The sequence below is a fragment of the Bombus fervidus genome, chromosome 8 (assembly GCF_041682495.2).
Source record: "Bombus fervidus isolate BK054 chromosome 8, iyBomFerv1, whole genome shotgun sequence".
Classification (NCBI taxonomy): Eukaryota; Metazoa; Arthropoda; class Insecta; order Hymenoptera; family Apidae; genus Bombus; species Bombus fervidus.
Window position 1 is genome coordinate 14984041 of NC_091524.1, and position 14674 is coordinate 14998714.

Sequence of the window (14674 nt, forward strand, 5' to 3'; positions counted from 1 at the left end):
TCGGAAAAGAATTGTTTTAGTAATATTTCTATCACTTTGATTAATGTATAATTAATTTTAAAAAGTAATTTCAATTTATAATGTGATTCTGTATTCTGTATTTATAATGTATTCTGTATTACTGTAAAATTATATACAATATTTTTTATTGTTTATTAAAATTATACAAATTATTTACTCATATTGCAATTTTTCCTATAAGATTAAAATTGACTTTCAATCAATAGATATTCATTTTCTGTCTTATAAGCAGTAACCGATATTGAAAAGTCTATTACTAATCTCAATTAATTAAATTTATGTTGTTAGTATAAATTAAATTATGCAATTATTGATAACTATGTACATGTATGTATGTCATATACATAACACAGGCCTGAACACTCCTATACTAAAACATAGAGGCGAGTATCCGCCGAGTGATGACAAAAAGATTAATATGGTGACAACATCGGACATCGTTCTGCGCAAACGCGAGAGGTTTCGGTTTCTTTGAAATATAATTAACATTCTCTAGCTAGTTATTTTTCTATTACTAAAACAATTATGATAAATCCAGACAAAGCTATAAAACGAAATGTTATATATTTTTCAAATTAAGAAAGATAAAATATTACAAATTTAATAATGGACTTGAATGGAATAGAAATAAGAAAATATAACTAAAAAACTTAATGTTGCAAGAGACTATTACCATACACATAACAAAAATATTCTCTTAATAGTAAATATTTGGTGACATTTTTATATTACAGTTGATTTAAGTGTTTCTCCTGTAAGGGATATGTAGACTTTTATTCGCAAAAATAAAGAATAAAAACAAATTTGTAATAATGATTTGGCCTGAGCATAAACGAAGTGCAGAATAAACGTGACATGTAGTGCTTTTTCGAGCCTCATGTTTGGAGGCTCATCTGACCCCTTTACCATTTTCGTGTCACATGCAACGTTATCGATTCAGTACATAGTGCTCATAGTTGAATTAAAACTAAATAAAGTTTATATATATGAAATTATAAATAAAATATAGAATAAGATATCCCATAATCGCAATGAAGTATAGGATCCTATACCTCTATAACACTTTAGAAAATATTGCACACTGTTAAAATAATGAGTTACTTAAATGATTCGTTTAATTAGTTTCAAATAAAGTTGTAATTTCATGTATCTAACACATAAAAATGTGAAATGTTTAATCTTTTCTATTGTCATCTTTCTATTCTCAAATCAATTATTAATTATATATTACCAAACATAGGTAGTCTGACTCACAAACTTACAAAAAACCAATGAAAAAAGCAAAAAGGTCGCCAAAATCTTGCTTCTGTAAAAAAATAGCAATCAAATACATCGATCTTCACAAATATGCTAAAACTAAACAAACGATGTGATTTCAAATTAAAACTTGACAATAACGCTTAAAACTAACGACGAAACTTAAAGCTAAGACTTAAAAGTAGAGCTTAAGACTAAGGCTTAAAACTAAGACTTAAAACCACTTGTTCCAAGTTAGACAATGTATCTATGTATAAAAAGTACATACTATGGACTAAGTCTAGATATATTTATCTTAAAATTAATTAAAACCAGAACACACACATCCCATGATATCCCTGCGATTTTCCACGACGCGACGTTTCATGGTGGATGCTACCAATTTACTAAAGTATTTAAGGCAGCTAATCATACAAAGGATTCATAGATTTACCGACGTAATACAATAGCATTGTTGATTACAGAAACAAGATCGCACTGCACAACGTCCGTTTCACATTTTTCTGACTTTTCTTTTTAGCATCCTTTGGTTTATACCTAAGATTTCAGGGTGGCAATCTTGTTGGCGAATAGTGCAGTCGGTGACCACGAGAGTATCTTATCCTTACGATACTGTACATGGATTTACGATAATACGTAAAAATGTAATTAGTTTAAAAATGGTTGATAATAACTCACCTCTAACCAATCTTTGGCATACACTATCTAGCGCAACTACATTTGACAGAGGTAAATAATATAACCTTAAACTCCCGCGCGTTTTTTAAATGTATTCGTAGTAATAGTTCTAATAACTATAATTTTAGTCTTTTTATATTGTCATCTGCATTTATTTAATCGATAATTTACTAATTTTTTGTAAAAATGTATTGTTTCAATTAAAAACAATAATAGTACAAAAATTAATTTTTAGCTAGTAAATCGGTCATTATCTGGAATAATAATTACAAAATTTCAATTACTTTAAATAGTCTCCGACTGATACTTTGTTATATTGTTTTTACTTTTTAGGTAACAATGCAAATCCAACACTATGTTTGGACAATGAAAGTAATCGGAACAATAGGCAAATTGTGAGCATAGTTAGAACTTCTACTAGTCTTTTAATTGAATCACTTATACAGCAATTGTGTATACTATTTGAAGATGATTCAGTACGCAGAAATAAATTGTATTTTGGTAATATATTTATATTCTTTATAACAACTAATTTTTATATCTTTTTGTTAGTGTGAAAAATTCTTGTACTTGTACAATTTAAAAATTAAATATAACAATTTTACGATAAGCAAGAGCTTCTTGTCAATAATTCAGTTACTTAACCATGCATATATTAAAAATTTTATTTTTTATCAAAAGTAATTATCAAATAGTAATTCCAGTAATTTAAAAAAAGTAATTTCCATCATTTAAAACATTTCAATTAAGGAATTATGTTCCATATCATATTTCTATTTCAAATTTCACCAATTTTTAAATTCTTTAGTGTCTTAATAAATTTTTAGATAGATTGTGAAATAATTTCTATGGTTGTTTTTAGCTATTTGTGATAGACTTCACACATTAAAACTAATTGATGATTCCTACAATATGATGGAATTCGAACCATTAAGAAATCAATATCAACAAGCACTATATCACTTGTTTACAGTTACACGTGCAGCAGTCGGTTGTGAAAATTCACTCCAGATTTCAAGGTAAAATTTAATATTGTGTTTTCCAAAGTACAATTACAAGGAAGCTATATTATGTTTAATTCATACAAATTCAGTTTATGTAGACCATCGATGACAGAATGGTCCCGGTATCATAGAGAGTTCCAAGAAATAAGTTTTATTGCTGCTGGAGGATTTGGTTATGTTTTTAAAGCTTTACATCGTCTTGATGGTATTGAATATGCCATTAAGAAGATAACAGTTCGTTCTGACCGAGTTAAAAATATAATGCAGCATCTTGAAGAAGTAAAAACTCTTGCCAAATTAAATCATACCAATATAGTTTCTTATAAAGGTGCATGGATTGAACCAATGTTGCCTTCAAGGCAGCATTTAGTATCCCTAAGTCATTTACAAAGCAAATTAGGTTCTATTGAACATAACAAAACAAATGAATATAGATCATGGATAAATCAGACTTTCAGTTCACAAAGTCAACAAAGTTTGGATACTGGGAGTAGTGAAAGTCCAAAAGAAAATGACAAACAGGACATGTTGTCACAACATAGTAAATGGACAAATTATAAGTCTGGTACATATAATTATATCAAATAATTTGTGATTAACCATGATATTATTAAGATCCTATAAATTGAATCCATCTCTTGTTATAGAAGAAAATGTTAAGAAGGATGAGGAGAGAACTAATTCAAACAGTATATCTTTTAGAAACGATAGCGAATATCAAAATAATAAAACAGAAAATAATACAAATTATACTGATGGCAGTAATTCATATGAAGAATCCAGTAAAAATAAGATGCTTTTACCATATATACCTCAAACGGTATGTATATATGTATTACTATATATATATCTAATATATATATATATATCTAATTTATATATGATGTTAAAGAATAAATATACAACATTGTATATTCAAATGGCTCTTTGTGAAAAAACACTTCAACAGTGGCTTGACGAAAGGATAGAGGTAACGCCACAAGCAATGCTTGTTGCAATATTAACACAAACTCTTCATGGTTTAGACTACATACATTCTCGTGGAATTGTGCATCATGACATAAAGGTAAAGCAAGAAAATGAAAAAATTATGATTCGAATAAAACACCTAAAGAGCTTTTACTTTATTGCTTAAAAATATATGTAATTTTTTGCACAACTTCAGCCAAGCAATATATTTATTTCAACGTCAGGACAGCTACAAATACAGTTAGGAGATTTTGGATTGGCTTGTCCATTACGAAGTGAAAATCACCATTCCATAATAGGAACACAAATGTATGCAGCGCCAGAGCAACTACAAGGAAAATGTGATCCTAAAGTATTGTTTTTTTCTTTTAATAAATAATAATTTTTTAAAATATTATAAAGCAACATTTATTCTTCCAGAGTGACATATATAGTTTAGGAATAGTACTTTTAGAGCTGATAGTGCATACAAGAACTCAGATGGAAAGAATTGAAATAATTAATAGTTTGAAAATGGGACATATACCAGCAACATTAGCTGCTACTCATCTTAAGTGGGTATGTGTATTTAAAACAATATGATATTTTAATAAAATACTACTTGAAGGTAAAGGTAACCAATGTTTGTTAGGCGCATATAGTAAGTCAATTAATTCAAGAAGAGCCCGAGAATCGGCCATCAACGAATCAATTGTTACAAGACTTAAACGAAGATAAAGATATGATGATAGCGCGTTTAAAGATTGACATCGCTAAAAAGGACGATGAAATACAAAAATTACAGGAAAGGATATTAATATTAGAAGAACAAATGGTTAAACATAGTATATCGTTACAAGATATATAAACCTTTGTATTATTAGACTGAAAGATAGCGAGTTTTTTTTTTAAAAAAAAGAAGCATATAGCATTACTTTTTAAAACTTCATGATAAAATAATAAATAGAGTACTCTTGTACGAATATAATAAAAGGTAAGAACATTGAGCTAAACTGCTGTGCATTTTTTAGATATGTAGCACATAAAAATATCGTTTGATAAGAAAATTACAAATGCGTTTATTCATGTTTCATTTTATATACATCGAAATAAAATATTTATAAATATTTTGAATATTATCATAATTTGATTTTTGTAAAGAGGGTATAAAAATGTAAATCATATTAGAGCTTATTTATTGTATTTTGTGTACAACTGTTTTATTTATTAAAATAAAGATATTTTTGCAGATAATGACATGTTCTGAAAATCGATAGGATGACACTGATTTATCTCAGTTAATTGTGATATTAGTTGCTACATAATAATTTATTTTAACAATTGATTACAATTAATTGCATAATTTTATTTAATTCTTATTTAATTCTTATATTTGGTTTTGTATTATAAAATCTAACAGTTTTTTAAGTTGCATTCCAGCATCTATTCTACTGAGTAGTGTTTTTTGGGGATGTACACATTGTTGTATTAAATGTTGTACATCTGGATAATTTTTTAATATATCTGCAGGTATATCGTGTAGTAGACCACCCGGTAGTATACTGTTATTTATATTTATTGCTAATAATATCTATAAATGTAAAATATTTTATGTAAATAATCTTTCTATCGAAAATGATGTTGAATTAAATTTATATGAATTTACTTAGTTCATTTTCATTTTGTCATAATATATTTATACGAATAATAAGTTAGTATACATATTATGTTCTCAAATAATAAGAACCAACCTTGCATATTGCATAGTAATTGTGATCACTAACTTTATGACTACATATATCAATACCAGAAAATGCCAGACATTCTGAGCAGCTAAAATTCTCAGTATTAACTTGTAATTGACTCCATGTGGTTGATCTCTCTAAGAATTATATAAAATTCTTAAATAATTAACTGGGATATGAGTGTTACTCTGTGCTTTATTCTTTTCCTAGCAAATGTTAAGATTTTTTCAATTATTTTTAGATTACCTGTAGGAGCAATGTTTCTGTCAACAATAATGACATTTTCTAGATCTACAAATTTTACGTTATCAGTTGAATCAACTGCTATATTATCAGCAGATATATCAGTTAAATAGAAGCCAAAATTATCATCTTTGTAAGTAAATTTGTAAGCAGCATCTAGAAGACTCGAAGCTAATTTAGCCCTACGTAACCATGGTTCATTATAATAAGCAGTTAACGGCATCCCAACATATTCCTCAATTAAAATGCGACCACAGGTACCAAAATATCTTGGTACTGGCCAATCCTTATTTGTAGATAATATCTATAATCAAAGATATTTTAGTTCATTTTATCAAAGAATTTTATAAGCATATAAAACTGTATGTTTTTTTGTTTATTTACTGATAAAAGCTTATGTAGAAATCCCTATATATAAAAAATAATATAATATAAAAGTAATACATTTTTAAGTTAGTTTAGTTAATGTAAGTAAATTTTGTGAATTTATATTTAAATAATTTGACATAAACAAGTATATATGTACCTGAAGAAGGAGAGGCTCAGGATTAAGAACTGTTAATACCCAAATATTAATATGAAGTATTTTTCTATCGACATTTTTCTCATTACGATATACATTACTTAAGAGATCATTTAAATGTTGAACAGTAGGACAAAGTTTTAAATGACTAAAGTTATTTTTCGTAGAATTCACATGAATTTCTTTTTTGATAAGTTCATGGAAATTGATTTCAACTTTATTATCTATTTCTTTTGCATCTTTTATACAAATATGAGAAATTCTTTTGTTTTTGCAAAGCATTCGATCAAATTCATCTAATTCCGAATTTTGTGCTAACTTCTTCAGAACAACTCTGCTATTATTAAAGGATCCAAAAAATACATTTTTTACTCCAAAAAAATATGCAAACACGGAATAAAAATCATGAAATGCGATATCTATTTCATGAATATAATTGCATGCAGAAATACCAAAACATGCTGGACATTTATGTAATTCTGTTAAACGATTTATGTCCGGTCGAAATGTAATAATTGTGGACCACTTTAATGCTATTAAAATTGTTAGAAGAGATAACAGCTCCCACTTTTTAAATTTTAATATACTATATATATATGATAAAATCATGTTACGCTGTCATCAGAACTTGTTTTTAGTATGATTGTGTGAAGTTGGCTTCAATTATTATATTTAGAAACCAGAGAGGCTATAGGAACATATACCTATGTTCAAGATAACAAAATCCTTTTTCTTGTAAGATAGATAAAGATGAATAGAATGTCTCTATCTCTGTTTGAGACATTGTCACGTATGCGCAGAACGAGAACCTTCTTGTCTTCCATGTTGATTTTTTACAATTCAATTTTCGAACGGTTTCTTCTATACTTTCGGTATATGTGTGTCGAGACCAGTTCATCTGACCGTGATCGCAATTCCTACTCTTTAATATGTACCTATTACATTTATATTTTGAGGTAATAGTTTAGTTTTTTGATTAAATAAACAAAAACATGGATTATCATGAAATACTGGTTCATTTAACAACATTTAATAAAACTGATTATGGTATGATGACATTTTTTATATATTAAAATGAGTAAATTTTATAATCATTAAAAATTGTTAATGGGAGTTTTATAATTTTATAAGTTGTAGGAAAGGCTGACTTTGATGAAAATTTGCAGAAGATTTTGCAAAAAATACAACTAATTTTAGTGAAAAATGATGAAAACCTTGTAATTAACAGTATTGAAGATGAAAATGAACCTGTTGATATTAGGTAATATCAGCATTTTTTATAACTCTTAAATTTAATATGTTGGCAGCTACATCTGAATTTCAATTTTTTAATTGCACGTGCCATGATATAAATTGACAGTATAAAAGACAATTTTGTTATTCTTTTCTTTAATCAAATAAAAAAAAAAAAAAAGGAAAAAATGCTCAAAATCATTTTACATTGATGATAAACAAGTATCTCTGGCATCTCAAACATTTAAAAATATTTTGTTGATGAATAAAGTGCAATGCATTATAAAATGGCATGTGACATGTGATGGCTAACACGTTAAAATTATAAAAGTTATATAAAATTATTTAAAATTAAATGCAAAGATGTCTCAAAATTTCTAATGTATTTTTAGGTATCGGTACATATATATCATCATATATGTTTTACAAAATATAAAGATAAATAATTCCACAAATGATAAATCTTTACTTAGTGTTAAGCAATTCCGTACTGTAAAAATTTGTATAGAATTGGTAATTGCCATAGGAATTATATCTTGTCTTTTACCTGGTGTCGGAGTTGACATGGCTAAATTATATCCCAGAGTTATGGTGATCTGGAAGGAAGATATATCAGATTTCCAAGTATGAATTATAGTTATTGCATTAAACAACACTAATTGGGAAAATTAAAAATATTTCCTTTGTTTCAGAAATATAAGAGATTAAAATTTACAGTTAATTCGATCGTAGAATTATACGATGATATTATGTTTCGTCCTATAATACTTTCTCAAATGGGATCCATATTTGCTGCACTTTTACAATTATCCTATGCCCCATTGATAAAACCAGTTGAAAACACTGTACCAATTCAAGAAGGAAATAAAAGCAAGGTTAAATTTATAATGACTAAAGATATATATGATAAATTAAAAAAAGATCAAGAACACTTTATATGTTTGTTTCATAAGTTATTAAATAACTGTCCTTCATCTATATGCATGAAAGAATTGATGGTAATTCTTGGCATTAAAGGAGTACCAAGATGGCTCCAACGTGAAACCCGCAAATATTTAGTACAACAGCTAATGCAACCTAATGGAATTATTTCAATCGTAACTACTGTTTGTGAAAACCCATTGGATTATGGACAACATTGGAATAAATTGGATACTATTTCCCGATTAATAGCTACATCACATGGAGTTAATTTTGAAGAATATTATAAATCCATATGCTCACAAGTACATTTTACAAATTATTTTTGTATTAGCGATTCATATTTATTTCCTTGAATACTTGATAATTTTAGGATAAACTATATTTGTTTCAGTTACTGAATCTTTTAAGTTCAACCCGGATTATGCATTCGGCAGCAATAGCAAGCTACTGCATTACTATATTTTATGAATACAATCCGATTGTTTGCTATGAAAATATTGTAAAAGTAATATGTGATCCATTACTAGTAAATTCAGAAAATGAACAGGAGGTGAAAAGCGAGGAAGAAGTGGAAAAATGTATTGAAAATTTAACAAGATGCTTTGTCACCATGGAAAGTAAATTTAAACAATTGCCTTCTGAACTTTTAATGAATGTAGCTGTTCCTTTATTTTCATTATATAACACTGTTAGACAAAGTGCTTATGTACTAAAAGCTAAACTGAAACAACTTGTACTACTGCTTTTATATGAACAACCATTAAAAACTGATCTTTTTGCCGCATTTCTTGGACACAATATAACTAATAATTTTGGAAATTATTTGAAATCAAAGTTTGGACCAACAGGTGGAATTGAAATTCTTGGATTAGATAGGACTTGCAAATATGACGAATTTGCGGACACTTTATTTGATTTGACGTTTACTACAAAAGCTCTATCAACTAAACTGTTTAACTACTTATTAAAATTTCTATCAAATTCCATAAAAGTAGATCAAATGGAAGCTCACAATATGTTAGAAACTGAGGAAGATATAATGGAAAAGATGGAAGAAAAATTAGCAGCTGTGAAACTTCTATCAAGTTTAGCTAATATATCTGTTGTGCAAGAATCACAAGTTGAAGATCCAAAACTAATGTTCTATTTTATAAAATTATTACTTAATCAGCATATAAAAAAAACACAGGATTTGACAGCAGATGAAGACTGTGAAATCTTATATGTAGGCTTAATGTTAGTGAAAATGATTTTAAACGAAAAAAAGAAATCTTTAGATTGGACAGTATTCAATGATTTTGTAAAATTCTTGAAAGAATGTTGTGCTTTTTCAAATATTCCATCTCAATTGTTAATATTAATGCGAGAATTGATAGAAGTAGTTGAAACTAAAGGTAAACCAGAAAAAAAACATTATCAGGACGTATCAGCCGGTTGTAAAGTATCAAACAAATTCGAAAACGTAATTCAAGATCTTGCGGATCCGTTACTACCTGTACGTGCTCATGCACTTGTAGTTCTTACTAAACTAATTGAAAATATGGATCCATGTGCTATTTCTAAAAAATCAGTTCTTCTACAATTATTTATGGTTGGTAAAAAGAATTTTTTTCTGATTTCACTCTCTTCTAATATATTTTGTGTACTGTATATTTTTTTTTTATAGGAAAATGTGAAACATGAAGATTCGTTTATATATTTGGCAGCAATTAATGGATTATGTGCTCTAGCCACTTCATATCCAGAAGTAATTGTTAAAACATTAGTACAGGAATATATTGATATACCACAGCGTATTTCTGGTGGAGACATAAATGTAGAAACTAGAGTTAAGTTAGGAGAAATACTTGTAAAAATGACCAGAAATTTAGGTATGTCTTGTACAGATTTCTTTCCCCTTGTATATAGAATTTTTCAGAATTGTATATTTTTATAGGTGAAATGGTATCGTCTTATAAGAATATTTTAATAAACGGATTCTTATGTGCTATACGAGATGCAGATTCTTTAATGCGAGCATCTAGTCTTTCTTGCTTGGCTGAACTCTGTAAAGTACTAGGTTTTCGTTTGGGAGATGACGTTATTGAGGTATGTTCAATTAATTTACATAAATATGAATATTGTATAAAGCCATAAAACGTAGTTCTAGCAAGTGGAGAACGATTTTTCAAGAAATTGACAATTATGTATTTATATAAGATTCCGTTTTTTCGTTTTAAAAACTTACTGTACATGTACTCTTGACTTGTAGATATTGACTTCATGGAACTTGGTATATTCTTGTCTATCTGTCATATTTGCTATTTTATTAATGTAACTCAAAAAGGATAGTCAAAATGTTGACTTTCTAAAACAACTTTCATCTTATAAATTACTAGAAATATTTTCTTTAAACGAAAATTTTATTAACAAATTTTTAGTTTTTATTTGAGATTTATTTTTTCACAAAAAATTACCGTTTGATATTAATATATTTCATATCATATTTATATTTTATATCATAATGAATTTTTACTAAAAATATATGTTATGTATAATTGAATTTAATATATATTTAAGTACATTATGCTTTGAATGTATATATAAATGAGTTTTAATATAAATCTTTAGGTAATCTATTGCATTACCAGTATTATAAAAACGGACAAAGTCCCTGAATGTCGACGAGCTGCAGTTATGGTTAGCACTTTATTACTCCGTGGTCTTGGAAGGGATACATTAACAAGTCTGGGTAAAGATTTGATTGACTTATATCGTGGCCTTAAATACTTACGAGACAACGATGAGGATCTAATACTGCGTTTACATGCTCAACAAACGCTGGAAGAATTAGATTTAATAGTGCAAGACTTCATCCTTGCTACTCCAAAACTCGAAAAAAAAATTATTCTTTAGGTTTGTAATAATGAGTACTGTTATGAAAAAATATAGTTTAAGAATATTTACTATTTGGTTCCTACAAAGAATATTTATATTCATTATTTCTTTTTTAATGTATAAGTTTGAGTTATTTGTTATAGTTCTAAATAAAAGCAAATATAATTGATTTTGTTTACCATAAGTCTCTGACAAAAGTTTACGTATTTTACATATTTTTATACACGTCTGGAAAATTTGTCAACGTTATTAATTTATTCATTGATCATTGTCCCCTTTTTTTTCTCTACAGAAACAAGCATGTTTAAGGCTGTTGTTTTGAACACAACATTCAGTTCTCTTCGCATTGATACATTTTGTCAATACCTAATGTACTGATAACAAATTATACTAATTATATAATAATAATATTAATATTAATATTATTATTATACAATTAATATTATATAATATATATATATATATATTGTATTAATAATAATAATAGTATTATATATATTACTATTAATACAATACCATTACTATATCAACAACATATCGGTACATATATTCGGTAAAAAGGAGTATATTGGAATTTAGTATCGAAAAAATAGTTTTGTAAAAAAATGAGTTTATAAAGACTTCACTTGATGAGCATAAGAATAATAGAAAAAGGAGAAATTAGATACATGAATAAACAATTACGGAATATACAATTAAGAAAAAGTACGAGTGAATTTCACTTATATAGATAATTATTTTAAGCTGGCTAAAAATGAGTGAAAACAGTACAATTTGTTACCAATGAGTATTTTGTACGAACAATAAACAATAGATCTAATTATCATTTGATATAACTGGACTGCGAATGTTTATGGAAATTCATATTTCTGTAAATATAATTAAAGAAATAGAACCTAAACAGAAATTTGTTTCATCTACTAAATGTCATGATAAGTACTATATATTCTTAGTATATTTTGTATATTTTTGTATATTATATGTATTTTGTGCATTTTTGAAGTTTTAAATTCCTAAGTAATAAATGCTCAAACATCCACAGTCTAGATATGACAAAATATTCGTGTTAAGAATCTCACAGTTGTCAATGTGATATGAAGAAATGTTGATGATGCGTTGTTATATATGTATATGTCTGAGTCTGATAAAAATATGCTTCATTGGAAAATAAGAGTATATGCAAATACATACTTTTTGTAACCATTATATATGTAAAGTGAATACATTGATACTGGTTTGATGCTGTTGCACATGTACTATACTATTAAGAGAATACACTATCCTATACTTATAAAATATATACTTTTATCATTCTTAAAGTTTTAGGTGAATAGAACGTTGTATCAAGGGAATTTATCAAAATTCAAATTTCTGATAAAATTAGGAATGTGAAGGAATATTTTGCATAATTTATTTATTTTACAATGTAGTATTTTTATGATACTTCAATTACTGATTTTTTAAATGTTTACAGTTGATTTTTTTGGTAAAAGGTTTCTTTTTCTTTAAACTACTGCCATTTCTACGAGCACTTTCAAACAGTTCTCTGCCACATTTCAGATAATAGATTCTAGTTTATAAATCAGAAGGAACTTTTTATTTTAAATGTTTCAGTATTCTGCAGCAATGGCAGCAAGTTATCTATGTTTCAGCAGAAAAGGTTTCGAATATAGCGAATAATTTTGCCATTTTGTAATATTTTTTTCTTTCAAAAAAAAAAATTGTGAAATAAAGTTAAAGTCACATTAATATCATTTGAAAAAGATCTAAATTTTTCATCTTGTAATAACTTATCAAAAAAAATTGTCCAATTCTTCTTTATGGCAGCTTTATATATACAGATTTGTCGACAGGGAAATCGGAATAGTAGTGAACTAATGCATAGAAAATTTATTTTAACAACTTATTTCACACAATCGGAAAAGATGGAAAGACAGAAACGACTGAATTTCTAAAGTATTCATTAATCAATACATTCTTAATTAGACAAGTCTTAGAATGTGGACTATAAAAATATCGTATCTTTCGAAAAGAATCCAGCTAAACGAATATCATCTCGTTTAAGACATACATACAGCCTTTGTGGTTGTGGAGTTGAGGTTGGCGAGGGCCTTGGTGTTACAATTCGTAAAATAAACTCTTTACAGCAAGGTTCTGGGAATGTTTTAAACTTATCTCCAGCAACATCTACGTCTGGATTACTATTGAGAGAGGTCATTATAAGAGCAGCCTAGAACATACAAAGTTATTAATAGCATATTACTTTTGTTAAATAAATATTTGTATTAAAGAGTATTACAATCTAGATGATTAAAAAATTCGGATATTTGGATATTTGCATTCTCTTTGTACTTAGCTTTTGTCATGCGAAAATGTATTCTTAAAGTATTAATACAAAATTCGTAAAATTGTAGAATCACGTTATAATTAAATTCAAACATGTTATATTCAGAATGAAATTTTCCAGATTGGTGAAAGTTTTCTTTCGATCGAAATGATCGAATAAATTAATTTGCATTTTTGGTTATATATAAAATAATCGTTTGGCTAGTGAGTGAATTAGTAGTTGATATTTGCAATATGTTTTTAACAACTTGAATGATTTAAAAATGAATTTATACACTTTTAAATGTCGCCGCTTTAATATTTATATCAGCTTTAATTTACTATTTATTATCTATACCAGAATTAGGTAATATATTCTATGATCGGAAGGCAATAAGACTTTTGACATAAGCATAAATTAGTACGAAAAGAACGCATTAGGATTTGTCATAGTTTCATTTTCCTTTGTATCTTAAATAATATTGCAGAGAATACTTTCGTTTATATAATGAAACTTTTATTCTCGCCGATTAATGACTACTGATGACTTATTTAGCATGAACAGGCTATTTTGGATAACAAAGAGCTCAGTCTATATATATATATATATATAGATGCTTAGTCAAAGATTTGAAAATCTAATGAAACTAACGTTAAGTAATTATCTACACATTGTATTTTGTTTGTCTTGAATTTCTTAATATCTCACAAGTAGTTATTTTTATTGGTACAAAGTTGATTGGTTTAGTCAGAATAACGTACATTAAGATTTATGATTTTTCTCCTTTAAGATCAATTTTTTCGAAAAATCAAAGTTTTCTATATTATTGACATTTTCTATAAGAAAAAGTATTGAGATAATTGTTTCCGAGAGATAATGATATTTTAGCTTTAAT

The 14674-nt window shown here is 27.1% G+C and overlaps 5 protein-coding genes across 9 annotated transcripts in view; 2 read left to right on the forward strand and 3 right to left on the reverse strand.

Annotated features, from left to right (window-relative positions):
- Window positions 1–14674, reverse strand: part of Med4 (mediator complex subunit 4) — a 105651-nt gene that overhangs the window by 74604 nt on the left and 16373 nt on the right. The gene's annotated exons all lie outside the window — the stretch shown is intronic.
- On the forward strand, window positions 1203–4799 carry LOC139989902 (eukaryotic translation initiation factor 2-alpha kinase 1). 3 transcript variants are annotated; one of them, XM_072008595.1, is made up of 9 exons: window positions 1203–2007; window positions 2290–2457; window positions 2819–2975; window positions 3050–3525; window positions 3611–3780; window positions 3853–4026; window positions 4126–4281; window positions 4350–4487; window positions 4561–4799. In XM_072008595.1, exons 1-9 carry the CDS (start codon window positions 1938–1940, stop codon window positions 4774–4776), a joined length of 1725 nt encoding a protein of 574 aa, XP_071864696.1. In that variant the 5' UTR covers window positions 1203–1937; the 3' UTR covers window positions 4777–4799. The 3 variants fall into 3 exon arrangements, with proteins under 3 accessions (XP_071864696.1, XP_071864697.1, XP_071864695.1); XM_072008596.1 differs by having other exon boundaries at window positions 1204–2007; window positions 2930–2975; window positions 3608–3780; XM_072008594.1 differs by having other exon boundaries at window positions 1627–2007; window positions 3608–3780.
- LOC139989905 (divergent protein kinase domain 2A) lies at window positions 5211–7077 on the reverse strand. The gene is made up of 4 exons (XM_072008601.1): window positions 6423–7077; window positions 5900–6200; window positions 5660–5790; window positions 5211–5499 (listed from the first exon to the last, which is right to left on the reverse strand). The coding sequence occupies exons 1-4, from the start codon at window positions 7026–7028 to the stop codon at window positions 5296–5298; spliced, it is 1242 nt and encodes a 413-aa protein (XP_071864702.1). The 5' UTR covers window positions 7029–7077; the 3' UTR covers window positions 5211–5295.
- On the forward strand, window positions 7218–11622 carry Tango6 (transport and golgi organization 6). 2 transcript variants are annotated; one of them, XM_072008583.1, is made up of 8 exons: window positions 7218–7466; window positions 7551–7680; window positions 8045–8276; window positions 8345–8878; window positions 8968–10167; window positions 10243–10447; window positions 10513–10664; window positions 11187–11622. In XM_072008583.1, exons 1-8 carry the CDS (start codon window positions 7412–7414, stop codon window positions 11469–11471), a joined length of 2793 nt encoding a protein of 930 aa, XP_071864684.1. In that variant the 5' UTR covers window positions 7218–7411; the 3' UTR covers window positions 11472–11622. The 2 variants fall into 2 exon arrangements, with proteins under 2 accessions (XP_071864684.1, XP_071864685.1); XM_072008584.1 differs by having other exon boundaries at window positions 7557–7680.
- Window positions 13166–14674, reverse strand: part of Rab3gap1 (RAB3 GTPase activating protein subunit 1) — a 33033-nt gene continuing 31524 nt past the window's right edge. For both annotated transcript variants that reach the window (XM_072008586.1, XM_072008585.1), the window contains exon 14: window positions 13166–13683. In XM_072008586.1, the coding sequence (XP_071864687.1) occupies window positions 13459–13683 (225 nt within the window). In that variant the 3' untranslated portion in view covers window positions 13166–13458. The remainder of the gene's footprint in view (window positions 13684–14674) is intronic.

Excerpts from the sequence above, each read along its gene's own strand:
- LOC139989905 (XM_072008601.1), bottom strand. The coding sequence starts at position 7,028 with ATGATTTTATCATATATATATAGTATATTAAAATTTAAAAAGTGGGAG. Across the intron at positions 6,201-6,422 it reads CTGAGCCTCTCCTTCTTCAG|ATATTATCTACAAATAAGGA; the intron begins GTACATATATAC and ends CTTTGATTATAG. Across the intron at positions 5,791-5,899 it reads CAGAAACATTGCTCCTACAG|AGAGATCAACCACATGGAGT; the intron begins GTAATCTAAAAA and ends TATAATTCTTAG.
- LOC139989902 (XM_072008594.1), top strand. The coding sequence starts at position 1,938 with ATGGTTGATAATAACTCACCTCTAACCAATCTTTGGCATACACTATCT. Across the intron at positions 2,458-2,818 it reads CAGAAATAAATTGTATTTTG|CTATTTGTGATAGACTTCAC; the intron begins GTAATATATTTA and ends GGTTGTTTTTAG. Across the intron at positions 3,526-3,607 it reads ATGGACAAATTATAAGTCTG|AAGAAAATGTTAAGAAGGAT; the intron begins GTACATATAATT and ends CTCTTGTTATAG.
- Tango6 (XM_072008583.1), top strand. The coding sequence starts at position 7,412 with ATGGATTATCATGAAATACTGGTTCATTTAACAACATTTAATAAAACT. Across the intron at positions 7,681-8,044 it reads AATGAACCTGTTGATATTAG|GTATCGGTACATATATATCA; the intron begins GTAATATCAGCA and ends ATGTATTTTTAG. Across the intron at positions 10,168-10,242 it reads TTCTTCTACAATTATTTATG|GAAAATGTGAAACATGAAGA; the intron begins GTTGGTAAAAAG and ends TTTTTTTTATAG.